The sequence below is a fragment of the Salminus brasiliensis genome, chromosome 5, assembly GCF_030463535.1.
Source record: "Salminus brasiliensis chromosome 5, fSalBra1.hap2, whole genome shotgun sequence".
NCBI classification, from domain to species: domain Eukaryota; kingdom Metazoa; phylum Chordata; class Actinopteri; order Characiformes; family Bryconidae; genus Salminus; species Salminus brasiliensis.
Window position 1 is genome coordinate 44,362,837 of NC_132882.1, and position 22,500 is coordinate 44,385,336.

Here is a 22,500-nt window from a genome sequence, read left to right on the forward strand (position 1 = left end):
GGCATACCGGAGTCTAGTTTGACTGCACGTGTGTGTGTGTGTGTGTTTTACATTACAGTGTCTTGTGTAAATCTGAGCCATGGCTGCAGGTCAAAGAAAACCTCAAAAAAAATAAAATTATGTTAATAAAAATCAATGAAATAAAATAATAATAATAAAAAAAACTCATCTACAAACTAACGAATTCACGTAGCCACGTAGCTCCACTCACAAAGGCATTCGTTCGTAGCAAATGTTGCTAGCATAGACACGTTTCCCGAATTATAGCAAGCCTGACTTTAGCGCTGTAGCTCAAAGTTCCTCAGGATGTCTTACTCCTGTACCCACCGCCGTTACCTCAGCTAGCTAGCCACCTGCTGCTGACCACTGAACCTTTCGCTTAGCTAATAGAGCAAACATGTATAACTCCTCACTGATTAATGTCAGAAATTCCTCACAATGCTATAATGGTAGCAAACAGTGCTAGCTAGCACTCAACAGCTAACCAAACGCTAGTTAGGCTGCGGTCAGTAAATTCCTCAGTATGCCTGTAGGCTACGATGTTACCTCAGCTAGCTAGGCGCGTTTAACAGCTAAGCTAAACGGCAGTTAGGCCGGAGAAACTGCAGTCAGTTAATCAGGATGCCATAATCCACTAGCTAGCACTGTTTGCTATGAAGTTACCTCAGCTAGCGAGCCACACAAACCACCTGCTGCTTAGCAGTAAACTTTTAGCTAAGCTAATCTATCAAATACGTATATATCTTTACTGATTAATGTCAGAAATTCCTCAGGATGCCAAAATCGTAGCAAACAGTGCTAGCTAGGGGATGTTACCTCAGCGGTCAGTAAATTTCACCTGCTGCTTAGCAGTGAACATTTTGCTTAGCCGATTTCACTAGCTAGCACGGTTTGCTACGATGTTACCTCAGCTAGTTAGCTAGCCATACAAACCACCTGCTGCTTAGCAGTACACTTTTAGCTAAGCTAATCAATCAAATACATATATATATATCTTTGCTGATTAATGTCAAAAATTCCTCAGGATGCCAAAATTGTAGCAAACAGTGCTAGCTAGCGCTCAACAGCTAACTTAAAAGGCAGTTAGGTCAGAGAAACTAGTAAATTCCTCAGAATGCCATAATCCACTAGCTAGCACTGTTTGCTACGATGTTACCTCAGCTAGCTAGCCACACAAACCACCTGCTGCTTAGCAGTACACTTTTAGCTAAGCTAATCAATGAAATTCGTATAACTTTAACGGCAGTTAAGTCTGAGAAACTGCTGTCAGTAAATTCCTCAGAATGCCGTACTCCATACTCTGTGTGTTACGATGTTACCTCAGCTAGCTAGCTGTTGATTAGCTCGACTGCTTGGCTACATACTGTTGTGCTTTCTGTTTTTGCTGTAATGTCGGTTATAAGCAGCAATTATCAGGGAGAAAATGTTGTCGCAGTGCTAGCTAGTAGATGTTACCTCAGCTAGCTAGCAGCACTTAACAGCTAAGCTAAATGCCGGTTAGGTTGGAGAAACTGCAGTCAGTTAAATTCCTCACAACGCCATAGTCCTATAGCTAGCGCTCTAGGCTATGATGTTGCGTTAGCTAGTTAGCAGTGCAGAACGAGGCAGAAAATGTCGTTACGAGTAAGTCAGCCATTCACGACCAAAAAGACTTATAACAGCCATCATGTGGACTTTTTTGAGGTTGGCGCTACAGCTTTAGCTTGGCTAACACTGTGTGAAATTGGGTACAACCCATATATAGGTTGGTTGATAATAATAGTGATAATAATAATAATAATAATAATAATAATCAGACGGTATTGATGACAGAGCAAAAACTCCATAATTAAATTAGGATGTAAACAAAGTCATTCAGACTGTTTGGTGTGAAACTCAACAAAGTGTTCAATACTGTTCACAGTGGTGGTGAACGGATCCAGACCTCTAAACCTCTAAACGCTGATGCCAGAGACACGGTTTCACCAGAAGTTTAGAAGAGTTTTGGCCTCAAGTCCATTCATGGTGAGGGACACCCTTTTCTTCACATTTGCCACCATTTTACCACCATCATCATTCCATATAAAGCTCGGAAGACTTGTGTAGGATCACTGGTGGATTAGGATAGTTAATAAAACGACGCAATATGGCGCAAAATAACGTTCCATTCACCACCACTGTAATCAGCCACCATTTCACCCTTTCACCCCAAACCCAAACTCTGAACGTGGTCATCACGAACACTGACAGAAGAAAAACTCTACATACTGGGTTAATCGTTCAGTACGAGCCTCTCAATTCTGTACGCACTGGTATCCAACAGTACGTTCAACACACCGCCAATAAAGTACCTGTTTAAATACTCTGTATCATACTGCATAAAAGTATGACAACAATTACCCAAGCCCACCATGAGGGTCGCCTATACGTATCCACATTGGCTGTACAATTAAGTGCCGGGAGGAATAGCGTCTAGCAGCTTGGGGCTAACAGATTAGCTTGTGGCTAGCACTTTATTTTTATGCTAAATGCTTTAATAAACTGAAAGTGAAAGTTTTAAGTAGAGCAGATTCTCTGGCACTTCATTTTTTTTTCTAATGCATGGTATTAAATGAATATTTAATTATATATGCTAATGAAAGCCAGAAAACGCTAATTCTGAGAAGCTCCACCCCACGTGCAGCAGCGTTTATACTACTTGTTGTTATGATTATTATTTATTGAGCTTCAGCCGCTTGAGTGTAAGAAGTATGACCAATGAGAACTGATAATATCAGTCAATAAAGCACCGTTAAATATTATAAACTATTACACCATAAAACTTCAAACAACGTAAAATATACATATTAATTAACCCAGCTGATATTATCAGTTATCGGAATTTGTCGGCTACTTACAATAGGAATCGTCAGGCCCTTAAAATCGGTATCGGCTTTTAATACCTACCAACGGTTGCTACGAAAGAATGACTTTGTGGGCGGAGCATGGAGAGCTCAGCTCCAAAGCAGCAGTCTCTTGCTTGAACGGCGTCAGGCCGTATGTTGCAGGTACGTGGCAGCAGCTCTCTGACTGGTCTCTCTGACTGGTCTCTTTACGGAACGTCCAAACGCCCGTAATCCCTAGAGTGCAATTTAGCGTCCGTAACGACTCTTAGCGCGTAGTCGACTCTTCACATAACGTCCAGGAGACGCTGATTTATAAAAAAAAAAAATAATAATAAAAAAAAGTCTCATTAAACAAAGCCATAAAATAAAAAATAATAATAAACATAATTAAATTAACTGGTGATTCTGTAGTATTCCTCCATTCTGTTTAAACTCGCCCCCAAAATAATAATAATAACCTATATAACCTAGTCACAAAGAAAAGAAAAAACAAAAACAACCCAAAACAGACATTTGTACAGATTTATGTATGTGTATATATTTATAATATATATTATTAAAGGCCTTAAAATATTTTCCAAATCAGTCGCTCTGTAAAAGTCACAGTTCCCTTCAGTCAGCGGCAGGACACCCGGAGAGGGACAGACCTGCAACAGACAGTGAGAGAGAGAGAGAGAGAGAGAGAGAGAGAGATGGGGAGAGAGACACAGGGCTGTTTTAGAGCCTGAAGGAAAAACGCAGTGCCTTGACTCCAGTCCAGCTGACCCTGTGACGCAGAGCGACGCCACACATGACAACTGTACGGCTGCTGGAGAATAAAAAATAACTCCAATTAATCCCACCACCAGCAGCACGGGAAAAGCAACGGAGAGAAAGAACGCATTGAACAGCAGCAGCCCACACAGACTGGAGTCTGATCAGCGTGGCTGAAAAACAAGAAACAAAACTCGGCCCAAGTCCAGAATACTGACGCCGAGAAGGAGAGGAGCAACACAGAAGATTAATCAAATAAAAAAATAAACATTATTAAAAAAAGGAAACCTGGCACTCACCCACTGCTCTAGTCCTCCTTTTTGTCAGCCTTCGCTTTCCGTGGCACCAGCGATTTCCGGAGGTACGGTAGGATCAGGATGAGAGCGAAGAAAAAGAGGTGACCACAGAAATACACAGATAAATAAACCTGGGGGGAAAAAGTGGATTTTACTCTCAGTCCTGCAAAAATACGACACAGTTTGGAATTTCTGGGCCAATATAGAATTTCTTATCTAATACAGGGTTTCTGGGTCAATATGGGTCATGGAATATCTGGGCCAATGTGGAATTTCTGCTAGTGTGGAATCTGAAAGTTTCTGGCCCGAAGTGGAACTGGACAGATATGAAATATTGGGATTTCTGGGCCAGTATGGATTTCTTTTTTTAACTAATACATGGTTGCTGGGCCAATAAAGATCATGGGATATCTGGACCAATGTGGAATCTCTAGGTGAAGATGGAATCTCTAGGTGAAGATGGAATCTGAAGGTTATTGGCCAGTATGGAATTTCATAGCTAATAAGGGGCTTCTGGTCCAAAACAGGAAATGGAATATCTGGAATATTTGGAAATTCAAAAATTTCTGGGCCAACATGAAATATTGGAGATTACTACGTCAATACAGAGTATCTTAATATGGGGTTTCTGGGCCAATATGGGTCATGGAACATCTGGGCCAATGTGGAATTTCTGCTAGTGTGGAATCGGAACGTTTCTGGCCCAAAGTGGAACTGGACAGATATGAAATATTGGGATTTCTGAGACTGTATGGATTTTACATGGTTGCTGGGCCAATAAAGATCATGGGATATCTGGGCCAATGTGAAATCTCTAGGTGAAGATGGAATCTGAATTCTTGGCCAGTATGGAATTTCTTGCTAAAAATGCTAAAAAGGGGCTTGGAAAAGGAATATCAGAAATATTTGGAAATTTTAGATCTATCTGGAGTCTAAAATTTCTGGGCCAACATGGAACTGGAACAATATGAAATATTAGAGTTCCCTAGTTTACAAAGATCTTTGTTAATACAGGATTTTTGGGCCAATATGGAATGGTACATTATGGCTTTTTTAGGCCAATAGCAACTTGAAACATCTAGGGCAATATGGATTTTTTTAGGTTTTGGCCAGTATGGACTTTCATGGCTAATGAGAGGTTTCAAGGCCAATATGAGTCAATAAATATCTGGACCATTATGGAATTACAGATTTGAAATATTGGATTTGGAATTTCTTAACAAATACATGGTTTCTGGGCCAATACAGCTCATGGAATATCTGGCCCAATGTGGAATCTCTAGGTAAATATGGAATCTGAAAGTCCTTGGCCAGTATGGAATTTCTTAGCTAATAAGGGGCTTCTGGCCCAAAACAGGAAATGGAATATCTGGAATATTTGGAAATTCAAACATTTCTGGGCCAACATGAAATATTGGAGATTACTAGGTCAATACAGAGTATTTTTGCTAATACAGGGTTTCTGGGCCAATATGGAATTTCTTAGGACAACATGGAATGTTTTAGCTCAGTATGGAATCTGATATTGTAATTAGGACCCAGTTCTGGCGGGGGGAGGCACTCGAACCAGGAATGCTCTCAAAGGCTCATATCATGGATATGAACAGAGCTCATTTCCATGTATTTCAATAACTAAACAGTATCTTTTAGAATCAAATGGGCTGTTTTTGTTAAAGAGGTTGTAAAATCCCCTCATGCTGGTAACACTGCCACCCACCTTTAGCCACTTGTCGTAAGTGAACAGGCAGAAGGGCACTAGCGGATAGCCCATAAAGAGCCAGTGGATGAACTGCTGGACCAGGTAAACCAGGGGATACAGAGGGCCGTTGGCGATGGCCGTCAACAAGGGGCTGTCCTTCACTATTGTCTGGGCCTGAGGCAAAAGAAGAGTTTTTATATGTTATTAATGCGATTTCCAACAAACAGACACTGATGCTTAAAAACCTCAAACGCAGATCCGCCAAAACCAAGTTTCTAGATAACAGTGAGTCACACAGTGTCAGAAACCACATAGTGGGGGAAGAGTGTGAGACGGTTTAGACATGCAGTTAGCGACATGCTAATTAGCAGGGTAGACACCATCAGTATTCCATGCTCTCAAGGCACAGGGTAATAGGAAGCCTATAAGGAGATCTACAGTTCTTTCTACAGTGCAGACTGTTCAGGGGAACTGTGGAGGTCAGGGTGTGATCTGAAAGTCTGAGAACATTTTTGGAAAAAACTGCAAATCTCTTCCAACAACAAAAAGTGAAAGACTTTTAGCTACAAACGTGTTTGCAGGCTTGACTATGTAAGGTGCCTGCACTAACATTTTTATTTTTCATTTTTTTTATTGTTACGAAACAATAATTTCAACAATTTTTACTCTTCTAAAAAAATAAAATAAAAAACAAACATTCTACATCATTATTACTGTTTATGTGCTTCATTTTTGTTTATTTTCTTCTTACTAAAATGTTTTATTTATTATTTCTTTTATTATTTCTTTCTTTATTTATTCTTTTATTTATTTAAAACCCCAACAAAGTCATATGTATAAAAGTTTAAAAGTATGCACATTAAATGTTTTTATTTTTCCCCCCCAAATATGTTCAAGTCAGTAAATAAATAAAAGCTAGGCTCTGAAATATGCCGAAAATGTCAAATTTAAAGTTTGTTTCCTGTAGAGGATTAGTTCTCTAATCTACATTAGAAAAAAATAAATAAATCAACATGCGTAATTTGACCCGGGGCGCCCAAACTTCTGCACAGCTATGCTACACAGTTTAGAGCTTTTTTGTGATTTTTTTTGGCGCGGATGAGCCTGATTACATCTACTGCAATAACCGAAAACAGGCAGTCTCTGAGAAGAGCTGCTGTAGATCCGAATCTGACTCCTTATCTGATCTGAGTCGCAGCTGCTGGTAAAGCGCGTGAACCAGCCAGCTCGCTCACCTGCTTCTCCACGTTAACGATGATGAACTCCATGGAGAAGCAGAGGATGTATCCAGAGTGAAGGCCATGCCAGATCGCCAGGAAGAGCAGCGTGGCCATCTGCGACGCCATCTTGTTCCCCAGAAACTTTAGCCGCTTGAAAATGTGCCTGAAGAGAGAGGGGGGGGGGGGATAAAGAACAGTGTTTTTATGAGCGTTTTTATTGTTGCCAATTATGAAAATCAAAAGGGGGGAAAAATGCTGTACAAAAACTAAATAAATTGCAGAATATTTAATTTAATTTAATTTAATTTAATTTAATCAAATAACACTGTACAACTTAATATAGGAGTTAATTAATTAATAAAAAATAAATAAATCAGTTTATAAATCAGTCCAATCCTAAAACAACTGCTCAATCTGTGAACCGACCTACAAATCAACTGTCTCTTATAGGAAGTCTTATATAAAAGAGTCACACAGAGAGTGAGAAAGTGTCTAAAGTGCTCCTAGTAGTGGAAAATATTCAGCACCCAGATGGTCTGAGGGTGGAAAAACACTAAATATCGCTTTAATAGTAACCTATGAAGCTGGCACAAGGCTGTTTAACTATCCTGAGCTTTAGAACTTTATAACAGTTGAGTGAAAATAAGGACATTAGATATAAATAAAAATCCCTTTAATCTGAATTTCATTTTCTATAAATGTTTATATCATCTGTAATTTTCTGTACATAACAGTTTGCGTACATATGTCTACTCATGTAGTATTCATAACAGCTCTCTAATCTAATCTCCCTCAGCACTTTATTATTTGCTGTTTAAAAGTTTATTATTATTCTTTATTCTGTTTTTTATTGTTTAGGGTACTTTTCTATCTTAGGTTTACATGTCATACTTGTGTTGCTCTCGCAAACGAAAATGTTACTAACATTTGTATGTGTAACAAAATAAAGAGATTAAGTTCTCTGACTTAATGCTGACTTAAATTTGATTCAAAGTAATGCATAATTTTGTTAATTTAATTATCAAAACAAATTACATAACTAGTTCATTTTCGACATTTTGACCTAAATCTGAACATCTTTTTTTATGAAAAATAAAAATATATATATTTTTTAATTATTTTAAACTGTGTTTAACAACTGTGGCAACAACTGTGTTTAAAATAATGACTTATTGTCTTGGAAATCTGACCTGAATCTAACTAGAAAACAACACCTTGTTTTTATAGCATTTTAAGTTAAATCGGACTTAAAATAATGACAGATTTTCGTGGAATTCTAATTTGAAACCTTTTTTATAAATAAATGACTCTTCCCTTTTACTTTTGACTTAAATATGAACATATAAAAATGCCTTTTTGTATTATAATACAAATGTAATCTAAATTTGGATTAAATTAATGACATATTTTCTTGGAAATCTGACTTAAATTTAAATGACAATAATGCCTTGTTTTCATGGCTTTCTAAGTTTAAACATTTTTTATATAAAGCCTTATGTTGTGGGGAATTGGTACTGGAACTGGTACCTGGCCACCCAAGCGTTAGTGTTTATGTTGAAGGAGTTGATGGTCCCCGTGAAGAGCGGCGTGGTTTCGAACATCCACACCCTCATGTTGGCGCAGGCGTCCCACCGCGGCTCCCCCGTCTCACTGCGGCCGTTATAGCCCAGCCCAGAGAGAATACACACGCCTTCCTGCCCCACGCAAGACCCAACAAAACCGTTAACACACTCCAGAACAGCATTACAGGCGAAAGTCCAAAGGTCAAACTCCAAGATCAGCCAAGGCGGGTCTGGTGTCTGAAATTCGCTAAAGAGGCTAAAGTAGCTAACCATGCAATGAAAAAGCCGGTCGAATTCTGCTGGGCCTATTATAGCTAACAGTTTCACAGCTAGATCACAGCAATACAGACCCGACAGCAGAACCTGACTTATTTATTTATTATTCAAAATATTAGTCTCCACGATATTTCAATCATTACAGCCTTTAACTATATAAAAATGACAATATCTAAGAACAAAACTGTACTTTACAGTGTCCTGACCTAGCATTCCCTCTAGACACCAGCTAATATGTTAGCCCCACAGTAGCACACTAGCATGCTAACCACAAACTAACATGTTAGCCACACTGGAGCTAGCCTAATGTTACATCCATTATCACTGATCATTAAAGGAAGCTAAAAGTAGCTGTTCAAAACACTGATCTACCATAACTAACAAACGTACAAGGTGGCTACTACGGTTTTAGCTATGCTAGCTAAGATATTCAGAGTCTGGAACCACCTCAGCGAGTCTATTTGACATTACTGAACACCTCCACATGGTTTGAGGAGAGTGTGTGATGCTTTACGAAGTGTATAAGCTTCTGTTTCTTGGCTACATTAGCCTTGTAGTACAGATAAACATGTCTTGTGTGGTGTACTTTGCGAAAGGGCTCTACAGACGCCAGCACTGTGGCTGAGAACGTCAAGCTTGTCCAGGAAACAGGCCCAGTGTTCTACTAGCCACTGACCTTTCTTCACACATGACGTTCTAGACCAGTTATTATTAATACAGAAGTCCTACAGAGTAGCCGTCTGTAAAGATTAGCCATACACTTACATAACACGACTCAGCGGCTAAATAAACTGTGTGTAAATGTGTGTGTGTGTGTGTGTGTGTGTGTGTGTTTGGTGCATACTCACTGTTATCAGCCAGCAGCTAACATATTTGTACAGGTTGACTTTAGCCCACAGAAGGATGTACACACACCTGTACCAAAACGGCTGGGCCTGGAAATAAATAAATAAATAAATAAATTAATTAATTAATTAAATAATCGGACTTGAAGAATTTAAATGCTAACCATCACCTTCCCAGCATTGTTAGCATCATGTTTTAAGGGCAGGTCCTAGCTAGTGGGTGGGTATTTATTTAACGCTAGTATATCAAGGGTCTAATCGCTATATGTGACCTCACAGCACATCACAGCATGGCAGCAATTCACTGACCTCAAACTCATCTGTTAGGTAGTAGCTGTCGGGATAGTACGGCCCACAAATCGCGAAGATGAGCAGGAAGGACAATCCCAAGCAGAAGCGCTTCAAGGCTGGGATCCCGCTACAACACAGAGAGATCGGGATTTACAGATATGGCAGCACTGTGGCACCATGATTGATCACCAACCCCAGATTCGGTCAAATAGCCAAGGCAGGTTTGGTATCTGACGTGAGCTTCTTTAGTTTTCCAAATGGGAGATGCTAGGCTAACAATGCTAACAAACACTGGACTTGGACTGTCACCAATCTCATTTCTTTGCACATACACACCCAAAAACATCTCCACGCCTGCTCGGAACTCCTCCAGATCTTCATGCGTTTGTCGTAGACCGATGGAGGTGTTTTTGAGACATGGGGGGGGACTTACTTTGGCCTATAAACATGAGCTAAAACTTCTCCACAGAGCTGAGCGGTGAACTGGTTTAGGCTCAAGACTCGTTTACAGGCCCCGAGTGGTCCAGCAGAATAAGGTGCTTACATAATGCTGCTACAGGGCTGGGCGATATGGTAAAAATACTATATCACGGTATTTAAAGAAACAATATTTATCACGATAAATCACAGTAATCACAGACTAAAAACATCAGATTCTTATAAACTACTATTCAGATCCTCTCCTGTACTGAATACAGTGATTTATACTCAACATCTGCTGCTCTTCATCTAATGAACCCAGTCTAATTACACTGATCAGTGTTTATTAAGCACTAACAGTCTCCTCCATATGATTAAAAAAGCTTATTGTTATCACCATAACAAAATTTATCATGATACAATAAAATATCGTCACATCGCCCAGCTCTATACTGCTAGCCATCGGCAGCCGGAGCCTGAGTGAGCACAATTGGCCTTGCTCTCTCCAGAGTGGACAGATGGCTCTCTCTCCCCACATCACTGCAGTGCATCGCTGGCCGGGGGCTGTATGCAATTCTGAGGCGTACATTTACCGAAAGGATACCTGCGACAATCAAAGCAACATTAGCCTAGCATAACGAAGCTAAAGAAACACACAGCAGATACCGAACATGTCTTGCCTGATCGACTAAGCCTGGAAACTCAAAAGCAAGCTCAAAATCCCTCTGGCCAACACACGCAAATTCAGCTTTCCATAACTGACTAACTGGGGACAACATGAGGACTTTAAAAGTCAAATTAGCGCGATTGATCACTGAGCCCAGACGGAGTCGATCAGCCAAGACGAGACATCTTTAGTTTAGATTAGGAGACTTTAGCTAGGCTAAAGTTCATCAACCGTATCTCGGGTCAGAGATCAATCATGTTGAACAGGCTTTTTTCAACACACTATTTCTTTAACCACGGTGTTCACCATTCAATCCAGAAAGGCCTTCATTACTAGTTAGCTACATTAGCCTCGTAGCTGCAGCAGAGATGTATGCACGTTTGAGGTCAGGCCAAACCTTCACTTTAACTGTATGTTCAAAGACTCTGCGGTAGGTAATCACTCACCTGTTGGGCACCTGGCCAGGGCAGTCAGTCATTTCCCTGGAAACCAGCCTCAGGTAGTTGCGCAGGGTGAACTGAGGCCCTACCAGGAAGCCGCCGTAGAAATAGGAGAAGCCACAGACCTCCAGCAGAGACGGCGTGGTAGACAGGGCGCTCTGCTTCTGCTCCGCGCTTAACTGAGACTAACAGAGAGAAGCAGAACCAGAAACAGCCGTGAACGTCCAGACAGATGCAGACATTAACTACAAGGATCTGACGAAGATAGGGGTCGGACGATATATCAATACGTCGGCTGGCCGATAGCATCAGTCGATACTGACGAATCGTAGTTTTTATAAATAAATAAGGTAATAAAATGAAACCAAAACCAAAAATTATCAGTAGCTCCGCCCCCTCAGTGCTACAATGTTTACATAATTTCCGACCATAAAATAATGATTCATTAAAAAGCTAAATATCGTGATAACAACTCATGATGTTACGGTTTGCGGTATCGCCCACAGTTACGTCTACAGGTTAACAGGCCAGAGGCAGACTTTCCCCTTCTGACCAACCTGGAAGGTGCCCAGATTTCAGGTCACTCTTAAAACACATTTTTGAACATCTATAAATAATGAGGGTGTGGCCTATTTACCACCCTGTTATTTTACCTCAGAATGAAACAGCGCTCACAGAAAACGTATGGTGCTGCTTCGATTGGCTGGTTTACGGCACCGGCGGCGGTTAGCTTTTAGCCTTGCCCCCATTCCTGGGTTTGGCTTTCTCAAGTTGGTTCAGCTTCAGTTTGGTTAAGCTGTGGGTGTGGCTTTTGCTTGGTCACTTAAGCAAGCTAGTTCTCCCAGCAACCCTGTAGCATCTCCAAAACCAGCAGAGTCTGGAGGAGATGAGCTGCTCTCCAGTATCAACAACGCCATATTCTCCTGAAGTCGCTGTTTCATCAGCTTTGACTGGCGCTTTCTCTAGTGGGCGAGGTGGATATTATAACTACGCAAGACTGTGATGTAACAGTTTTGTGATTTTGGAATCGGCCTGTTTTGGTTCTGCTGGATGTTCTTTTGAAGGAGGAATAGCGGTGTTTGAGGTTCACGCTTTTTCACTTCCATCTCCTGAACCCTCATTATTCACCTATGGCCAGATAAACCCAGATTGATGTTCTAGGGCACCTTTGTTTACAGATTGACAGATCGTATCTTTGTCGTAATCAACACTGTAAAAAAAACACAAGTACACTACAGTGCGGCTTGCTAACCAGGGTGGCAGCATGTCTGAAAGAACATTAACACTGCAGTGTGGACCAGGCAGTAGGAGTTATTAGGAAGTGTTTAATGTCTATTAGGTCAAGCGTTAACCTCAATCCGGATTAAGAAGCTGGCCCATAGTCATGTGATGACTAATACTGACCAATACTTACCCCACACGGAATATTAAATACGCCATATAAACATTGCCATTGAATACAAAGGCAAATATTAGCGCTACAACACTACTACGTGGTTTTCCTGACACAGATTACACCTAGTCAAATACAGCACACTGTTCACGGGAAGGGAATTTCCTCATTCAAAATCTGCCTCAGGTCTGTGCTAGGCTTCCAGCTGCACCGCGTTCCCACTAGATTTAGCCGCTCACCTCGCGAACAAGCTACAAGAACGAGTTTAGAGTACACAGCCCTTCTATGAACTCTTCCATGAAAAGACCCAGCAGTCAATAAACTGATTAACCTTCATAAACCCCTCAATGCAGATTGCCCAACTGCAGCTTAGAGCCCAGGAGCTTTACATAGAGTTAGCTCAGAGCGTAGGAAGAACGGCTATTGATGTTAATCGGCAAAATTTGCCAACAAAGCAGTCAAGAATTCAAAAATTACAAATCCAGCTGCCTTTTACACATTGCTTAAACACTGTGTGATACATGGACCAATAGAAATGGTCTATAATAACAATCGCTTAAAGGGGAACCCTGACCAACGTGGAAAATGTAGCGACTGCGAAGTCTGTAGTAAACATGCCTACTCGCCTTCTAGAGTGGGTGCCGGAGTCGTCTCTACAGTCGTATATTGGCCTAAAAACTAACAAATCACACTTCTGATGATGCGCCTTGAAGGTGGGAGGAGTTTTAGTAAAACATGAGGATACTTGAGGACAGGGCTGGATACATTTCTTCTGATAGCTGGCTAACTAAACAGAAGGTCAGTTCCAGGAACAGCTGGTTTTATTGAAAATACGAAAGTATTTAAGTTTAAGAAACAGTATGTTACAACATTTATCTAGAACCTTTGAGGTACCCACGAGGAAATTCCCACCTAGAAAAAATAAAATCAATAAAGTCAATATATAAAGTAGCTACGATCTGTGTCGGGGAAAACAGACTGGATACCTCTTTACTCAACAATCACAAATACAGTAGTAGTCAATGTACAGACACCCCCATGTAAACCTTAGTGTTAGTGCTCAATAAACACTGATCAGCTGCAGGTTTTATTATTGACAGTGTAATTAGACTGGGATAATTAGATGAAGAGCAGAGTATAAATCACTGTATTCAGTAAGGGAGAGGATCTGAATAGTACTTTATAAGAATTTGTCGGTACTGATGTTTTTAGTCTGTGATTATATATCAATGATATCGTGATCTAGTATTTTTACCATATCGCCCGGCCCTAGTGAAATGGACAAGTTTGAGAAAACACTGGAGAATCAATCAACTCACTGGTTCTTTTCCACCGTCGTAGTAATCAAACGATAATCCTGTAATCACACAGACAGACACCACCATTAATACCAGACGTGACAACTGACACAAATGATTTATGACTCAGTGTTAATTCAAAGCATGGGGGTGAGGCCCTAAGGTGTGACTGTGCCAGTTCAGTTAGCGCTCACACCTAAACAGTTCCCGGTGTTTTATTACCATTACTATGGCATTTGTGAATAAAGGGGTGAATATATAGTGTATATATTAAAAATATATATATTTAATTGATTAATTAAAAAAGGAGGCCTACCGATGAGTTTGAGCGTGAGGACGCAGTGAGGCATGGTCCACTTTATATCGTACTCGTCTGTCGCTGTGTAGTAGTAACCAGTTAACAGATATGTCTGTCCAAAAGAGAGAGAGAGAGAAGAAAGAGAAAGTGAAAATGAGAAGAGAAACTGGACTGTTGCACAAAATCCCTATAGACAAGACAATCAAGCTAATTCAGCTTCCCATAACTGACCAATCGTCAACTGACCCCAGACACAGTCAATCAAGACATGCTTCTTTGGCTTAGATCGGGAGATGCTAGGCTAATGTTGCTAAGACACATGGATTCAGACTGTGACCAAACTCACCACAACCCAACAACAGGTTCTCGAGGCACAACCAGACAAATCGATGTGGTTTAGAACGAAGTGCGACCTACTTTAGTGTCTAAACACAAACCCTTTCCTAACTAAACAGCCCATCCGTTTTCTTTTCAAATACAAATGTGTTTACGCTGCTTTTCGATACATGGTTTAACTCAAATTAAGTACAATTTTGCAGAGTTTACAAAGATGAGATTGGTGACAGCCCAAGTCCAGGGTTTGTTAGCAACATTAGCCTGGCATGTCCTGTTGTAAACTAAAAGAATCATGTGTCGGATACCAAATACGTCTTGGCTAATCGACGGCATCAGTGGTCAGTTAGAAACCATGCTAATTAGATTTTTATTAAACTGTTCCTTTGATAAGCACTGACTAACTGTATATTTCAATACAGAAAGGGCATAATCAGTGCCCTGAAACACTGACTGAAAATAATATAACGCTACTATGTGTAAATATTACATTTTATTTTAATATTAAAGTCATTTGAAACTATCCTAAAGTATTAGGATATCACCCAGGCCAATGTGTTCATTCACAGCTAGTGTTGTGAGCTTGGAAATCAATGAGAACCTGTAGCACTAAGCATAATTTGTCAAAATACCTAAATATCAATGTGCAAATATGAATTGGATATTAAAATGAGTTAGTATGTGAAAGGTCGCAGTGCTGGGATACACTGGGGGTTGCGTAATAAACTTTCTTAGGGAAATTTACCACAGCTGTTTTAGCACTGCCTCCCTCCGACACTTCCTCAGAGAAGCCTGACTTTACTGAGAGAACGTGAGGCAACGTTGCCATATTTTCTTTAAGGATGTGGGATTATCGGACAGTTAAAGTGAAGAGAAAGTTGCCACCAAATCCTTTAGAGTAATTATTTCAGCCATATTCCCAAGCTAGCAGTGTAATCTACAATGTTAACCAGGCGAGCTAGCAACGTTCAAAAAGCTAAAGCTAGTGACAAGCTAGAGACCATCGGTTTGATGTTTAACACTAAAAGTCTGAGGTAATATTGTGATTTAAGGCGGTTACAGTGCAGAAAATGTGGCTAAATCCCTCAGAGAAACAGCAGCCTTGCTAAAACAGCCAGCTGTGTAAGCTAACAATGTTAGCTTATCGTGTTAGCAATGTTAACACAACTGAAGTGAAATTCAGTAAAAATCATTTACAAGTTTATTGGAAAAATACTCAGGTATTTATTACGTGAAAGCTCGCAGAGCTGGGATAAACTGTCTAGGTTGTATAAACAAGAAAAATCACTTCAGACATTTTAGCACTGCTTGCTAGCTCCATTTTTGCCTCCCTCTGCCACTTCCTCAGAGAAGCCTGACTTTACTGAGGCAACGTTACCAAGCTTTCTTTGAGGATGTGGGATTATCTGACTAAAAAGCTAAAAGTCTGAGGTAATATTGTGATTTAAGGCAGTTACAGTGCAGAAAATATCGCTAAATCCCTCAGAGAAATGGCAGCCTTGCAGTGTAGGCTAGGCTAAGCTAAGTTAGCTTAGCTATCTTGTTAGCAATGTTAAAACAGCTGAAGTGAAAATTCAGCTGAAATTCATCCCAAAAAAGCATTTAGAGGTTTACTGCAAGCAAAACTCGAACAAAAATAGACAAGATTTATGCTAACTGGGCACCAACAACTTTTAATACTTCAAAATAATCATATAATAACTTTAAAAGCACTGTAATTTCAGTAAGACTTTCTGTAAAATATCTCAGAAACCTCATTAAAACGTCTCATCTTTGTCAGCTGCTGTTACTAAAGGCTTAAACCTTCACAAAAAAACAAAATACTGCAGCGGATCGTGCTAATGTGCTAACTCCTCTACTGAACAAGCAAGTCCCATGCTAAATGATCGTTATCTTCACAGCGCTCATTAGGCCTGCATTTGTAGATTTGTAGAGATGATTAAGCTACTTGTACAGGTGCATTTACAGAGATCATTAGGCCACTATAAGAAGACGCGTCATTTGTCATCTAATCTAGATGCTAAATCAGTGCTCAACAACTTTGCCCCTTAGGAATATTTGCACGGCATATTTTAGCGTTTACCGAGCTCCACTCTGCAGTAAATGAACGGTAAAACCTGTGGAGCCAGTTTATCTTCATTACACAAACCAAAGAAAGCATTGTTTAGAGCAAAACCGAACAAAATCAACTTGATTAATAATCCATGCCAAATCACAAAAAGGCCTTCCTTCCATCTGACACAATGCCTGATCGACACTGTTCGAAAGGACTGTTTTATTATTCGTTTCTGAGAATCGTGGCAAAGTTCACTAAAGTTGAACAATTATTTACACCAGTTTGGTGACCCTGCCCTCCCTCGGAGTTGATCTGCCCTAAAGTCACATGCCATGATTGCCTCATAGCCTATTTTTAGCAGAGAAATGTATATTACTGTAGTTTTAAGGCAGTTTCAGTACATTGTCGCTGTTCAACGAAAAACATGCATCTCCAAAATGGTGATCTCTGAATGAAAAATAATATAAAATATTTTATTTAGAGCATTGGTCCATTCGTCCAGAAGTATATACACAGCGTACAAAAGCAGCTACAGGGTTCAAACCATGAGGAAAACTAAAAACTATAAAAGTGGAGATGCATGTTTTTCATTGGACAGCAAACAACAAATACAATTAAAAAAATTCTTTGTTTTTGACCCTGACGAAATAAAGGCAGCCGAAGCTTCTGCAAATCTGACAAAACGCTCAGCAAAAATGCTGAGTTTAGCTGATTATTCTCCAACTTCAAAACTTTCTGTTCCACCTTAAAAGCGGCAGTGGATGCCATGGTCACCACACTGGAGGCCAGTGTAACTTTTCAGTTTCAGCCACAAATCCCACAACGTGGCTTTCAGCAATGGGCCGTTCAGGGTTTCAGGGTTGGTTCTTGAAAAATATGGGACAAATATTAGCTGTATTATGCATTGAAGAAGCTCTGGCCCTCTGGTGTAGTCGTCCCAATTGAATGCTTTGGCTGCTCTCGCAACACCTGACCCGACTAATCAACTCATGGAGAAGTCCTTCATGAGTTCAAGTGCCTCTAGGTGGCTCCAGGACCAGGGTTGTGGACCACTGCTCTAGTAGTGCTCACTTTCAGCACTTTCAGACAGGCTGTGTGTGTGTGTGTGTGTGTGTGTGTGTGTGTGTGTGTGTGTATATGCATCTTTCTCACCATCTGAAAGATAAAGCTGCTCAGTACGCCCGTCACCGTCCTTCCCATGAGCCTCAGTAAGAGGAATTGCACGGCTATGCATAATGCGGAGTGATAGACCTGAGTCCCTAAAAGAAAGTAAGAGAGAGAAATAAAGATAGCGAGTTATTTAGCGTGGTCTAGCGTACAGGGATGGCCTCTTCATTGAACGTCTCTCTCAAACACACACGGACATAGAGAAATGAGGAAGGCCATCAGATGCTAGTTCTTTATTCTTTACCCAACCAAAAAGCAGTTCAGACATGCAGACAGATGGACAGACGTCACAAATCACAATCAGACAAAGAGCCGATACACACCTGCTGTTACGTCCCAATGCAGCGTTTAAAAAACAAGCACAGTTAGTTAATACATTAGCTTAGCATAAACACACACAGCTTAAAGTCAATAATCAGTCAATACATTCATTTACATTCCCCAACTACAGTCGATCAACCAAAACTACGGTCTTATAGAGGCCAACACAGCCAACAGGTCCCAGAAACTTCGTCCACCAGCATGGTGCTAACTGCCTAGCTAAAGCATCGCTTTACGAACGCTCCTCAAACTGCGTGGAGTTGGACCGTAATTTCTAATAATACTTGCTTTCTGACACTGTATGATACTGATACTTATGCTACTGTTTACCTATGAGCATGGGCTAAAGTAATGCTAATTAGCATGGCTAACGGTGGTAGCCATGTTGTACTTTAGTCTATTACAACATATTTATGACAGCGTCATAACGCTTTTATTGGCGTCCTTTCCTTCTCAGCTAGCGCTATTGTGACAATACACTGTATTATCTGTGTGTAGCAAGCTAGCATGGGGGCTAGCGTATTTGGATTCCTCAGTCTGTATTGCTGTGATATAGCGGTGAAATTTTTGGGTGAGGTTTTGGGATCGTTGGGATTGGGAGTTCGAATCCTAGCAATTGTCTGATCATCAAAAAGTTGTCAAGAAGTCAATTTCAATACCGATAAATTTTAAGTTGCGAATTTTTACCTATAATAATCATAAGCCAGACCCTAATGAACCCACCCTGATCGAGGCACCAAAATGGAACTGCTGCACCATTTAAGGTGGAACAGGAAATTCTGAATGAGAAGCCAACTTCAGCTTAGTAAGTTATACAGTCCAAACTTTATTCAAGTTAATACGCAAAGTGGTCAGCCCAGATGTTATCTGACCAGTAGTACTTTTATACTATGTATACTAATATATACTAAGCTGTAATCCACTGAAATGATTCTAGGTTTCTAAGGGACACAATTGCGTCCGGTTCTGGCCCTGTCTATGTTCGAACCCCAGCAATGCTTCAACCATAAAAAGACATTAAGTATCGTTGCATTAGCAGCAATACTTTCTCCAATACTAACAAAAACGTACCGATAAAATAATAATAACAATAATGACTGATATCATAAGCCAGGCCTTAATTAACCCCCTTCATTAAGCCACCAGAATGGAACGGCTTCACCATTTAAGGTGGACTGGGAAGCCAAATTCAGCTTCGCCAGTTATACAATACAAACTTTAAGTGAATATTCACTTAACTGGTTAGCCAAGACCAGTTGTACCTTTTATACCAATATATGCACTGAATCCAGTGAAACAGCTGTGAAATTAGGTTAGAAGGGTTCGGCCTGGTCATTAGGAGGTTGCAAGTTTGAGTCCCAGCAATTCTTCAACCATAAAATGTCAGTAATGATCACTTTATTATCACCAAAACTTTTTTTTCAATACTGAAAATTACTGAGTTGTAAATATCGACGCATAATATAGGCCAATAATGGCTGTTGTCATCGGCCACGTCCTAATTAACCCCCTCTGATTGAGGCGCCAGAAGGGCACTGCTTCCCCATTTAAGGTGGAACAGAACAAATTAAATAAGAAGCCAAATTCAGCTTCTAGAGTAAAGTAAAAAAATACAAACTTCCTACAAGTTTCCATCCAAATTAGTCAGCCAAGCTAAGCCAAGTTATCCGATCAGCTGTGTGTGTTTATCACTTTATCATTATCAGCAATACTTTCTCCAATACCTTTTCCAAACCCTTGCGAATGCGAATACTGACCCATGACCTAGGCCGGCATCGGCTGACACCATCGGCCTAATTAACCTGCTGGTTTCAGAAGACGTGTTGAACGTGCAGATATCTACAACCTCTGGGCGTAGCGTGTACATCATAATCGCGGCAGGCTAATCTAATCCAGCCTGTGCTTGCATGCCGCTTCTAACAGATAGCTCTATTCTAAGCCTGTCCGACCCGTCCGACCCCCCCCACCTACCCACCAATCCCACCACCACCACCTCCACCCTCCTCAACCCTCAACCCACGTTCCTTTCCCTTTCCCGTCTCACCAAAGTTAAACACGGCCAGGGACAGCCCTGAGAGAGTGTGGAACAGATGAATGACCGACGCAGACTGATGAAACAGGAACCGCCGGTACACCAGCGCAAGGGGATAACCTGTGGATGGTAGAGAGAGAGAGAGATAAAAGAGAGAGAGAGAGATAAAAGAGATAGAGGGGGTTAACACAGGCTATGTCACGTCAGCTGACCGATAATGACCCCTTTGTACAGGGTTGTGAGTCAACCAGATGACCTTGTGCTACAAGAGCCATTCAAGAAGTGTCAGCAGGCGTAATCCTTATCTCCAGGCCTTAATTAATTCACACAACCCTTAATTACTTTTCCCTCATTAAAGTTGAGAGTCAGTGCTTGGGCCCCTTACCATCGCCATTCCCCCACTGTCTACCACACAGGCGAGCCGGGTCACTCGGGAGGAGGGGGAAAGTTGGACAGGACTCCAGAAACGTGCAGCCGGGCACATTGGCACTGTTTTGCAAACTTTTTGGGAGATTCGCTTCTACGTAATCAGCGCAGATTAGAGGTCGCAAATGACTTGAATAAGGTCTTAATAAGGTCTACTCTCTACCGCTGAACTAGCATGGCAGGCATGGACATGTGTCAGGACAAAGTGCAGAGGACTTTCCCCCCCTGCCCTTCAATCCTCCCAGTATCTCCCCCCCTCTCTCTCTTTATATCCACCTATCCACCAGCTCAGGCCAATTCGGCTGCATTTACACCTTACACCTTTTTTTAATCCGATTCGAATTGATGATTCGAATTATCCAGTTCAGGGACGGGGCAGCCGGTCCCTTCTGGGAGAAGGTGGAAGGTGGATCAGGGGGGAAGGAGGAGAAGGGGGGGGGGGGGGGTCAGTAGCGACCCTCAGCTTTTTTAAGTACTTTGGGCAAGTTTACAGCCCCAAAGTGACCACCTGTGATGTTCTGACCCAAACTGAGAGCAGTCCGGACCACACTTCGCTACTTCAGCTGTGTGCCATTGTGGTCCCACTTGGGTCTTACCGGTACCGGGCACAGATCTGAACAATGCAGGAACACAAACCACAGGGAAAATGCAGCTGGACAGCCCACACACACACACACACACACACACACACACACACACACATATATATATATACATACACACACACACTCGCTCACTCATTCACTCGCTCACTCATTCACTCGCTCGCTCACTCGCTCACTCAGCTCCCACCGCAGAAGCAGGCAGTCTAAGCGTGTGTCTGCCCAAGTTCCTGCCCCCAAAACACTCCGCTAACCCCCAAACCTCCCAAATCGGGGCAAATCCAGTGCGCTCCCCCCTCAGCACACTCACCTATCAGGATGGAGAGGAGCAGGCGCACCGCCGGTTCAGGCGAGCCTAAATAATCCGAGACTGTCTCCAGCAAGGGAGCTGCCATTTTTCGTGTGGGCGGAAGCAGCTCCAACCAGAGTTTCCGACGACGGCGATGATGATGATGATGATGATGATGTGTTTGTGTAAGAGTGTGTGTGAGTGTGTGTGAGTGTGTATAGGAGGAGGGGGGGGTTAATCGTGCCTGAATGTTTTTTTTTCTTCACCTTTTGCCAATAGCTTTGCCTCGCGCACCCTCCCCTTTCTCCACCTCCATGCTGAAGATCACGGTTTCGCAACGGGCGGCGTTGCAGCACGGCCACGAGTCACGGGATTATAAATAGTATTAATTCTGCATTTTTTTATTATATAATTTGTAGGTTATTTCAGTGTAAATCTAAAATAAATAAATAAATAAATAAATCAAATAATAACAAGCAGCAGTGAAGAATTACTGTGAATCAGCGCATAGTGGAGAGTGGACGGTTTGCTAGCGGCGACATCTAGCGGTGAGAACGTGTAACTGCGCTGGTTTCTCTTGACAGTTGTGCTCACTCTAAATATATACAAATATTCATATTTTCATGTAAACACACACACACACACACACAGGGCAAAAATGATACGGTTTGTTAAGGCATTATTGTGAATGAGTGGTTTACGTGGGAGCAGCAGTTGGTGTCGCACTGAACAGCAGGTAGTTTAACGTTAAGGTAATTCTTAAGGTAAGTTTTTTTTTTTAAATATTAATAAGAATGTTTTATCATTTGTTTACACGAATAACATGCAAATATGAATAGTTTCCATGCGAACACACACAAACACGCCAGGCTTTATTAAAGAGTTATTATAGTGGAGCGACGGTGTGGGTTTGCTGACCTCTAGCGGTGAGACACTGTAACTACACTGTGTC

General features: G+C 41.2%; 1 protein-coding gene across 1 annotated transcript in view; it reads right to left on the bottom strand.

Annotated features, from left to right (window-relative positions):
- Window positions 1-21,866, bottom strand: part of lpcat3 (lysophosphatidylcholine acyltransferase 3) — a 21,971-nt gene extending 105 nt beyond the window's left edge. The window contains exons 1-13 of the mRNA XM_072680561.1: window positions 21,570-21,866; window positions 20,244-20,351; window positions 17,864-17,970; window positions 14,341-14,434; window positions 14,046-14,083; window positions 11,340-11,518; window positions 9,825-9,933; window positions 9,519-9,605; window positions 8,360-8,526; window positions 6,848-6,995; window positions 5,631-5,786; window positions 3,917-4,044; window positions 1-3,511 (exon numbers count right to left, since the gene is read on the bottom strand). The exon at window positions 1-3,511 is cut by the window's left edge and continues 105 nt beyond it. Coding sequence (XP_072536662.1) covers window positions 3,925-4,044; window positions 5,631-5,786; window positions 6,848-6,995; window positions 8,360-8,526; window positions 9,519-9,605; window positions 9,825-9,933; window positions 11,340-11,518; window positions 14,046-14,083; window positions 14,341-14,434; window positions 17,864-17,970; window positions 20,244-20,351; window positions 21,570-21,654 — 1,398 coding nt within the window. The 5' untranslated portion in view covers window positions 21,655-21,866 and the 3' untranslated portion in view covers window positions 1-3,511; window positions 3,917-3,924. The remainder of the gene's footprint in view (window positions 3,512-3,916; window positions 4,045-5,630; window positions 5,787-6,847; window positions 6,996-8,359; window positions 8,527-9,518; window positions 9,606-9,824; window positions 9,934-11,339; window positions 11,519-14,045; window positions 14,084-14,340; window positions 14,435-17,863; window positions 17,971-20,243; window positions 20,352-21,569) is intronic.
- Window positions 21,867-22,500: the final 634 nt, after the last annotated feature.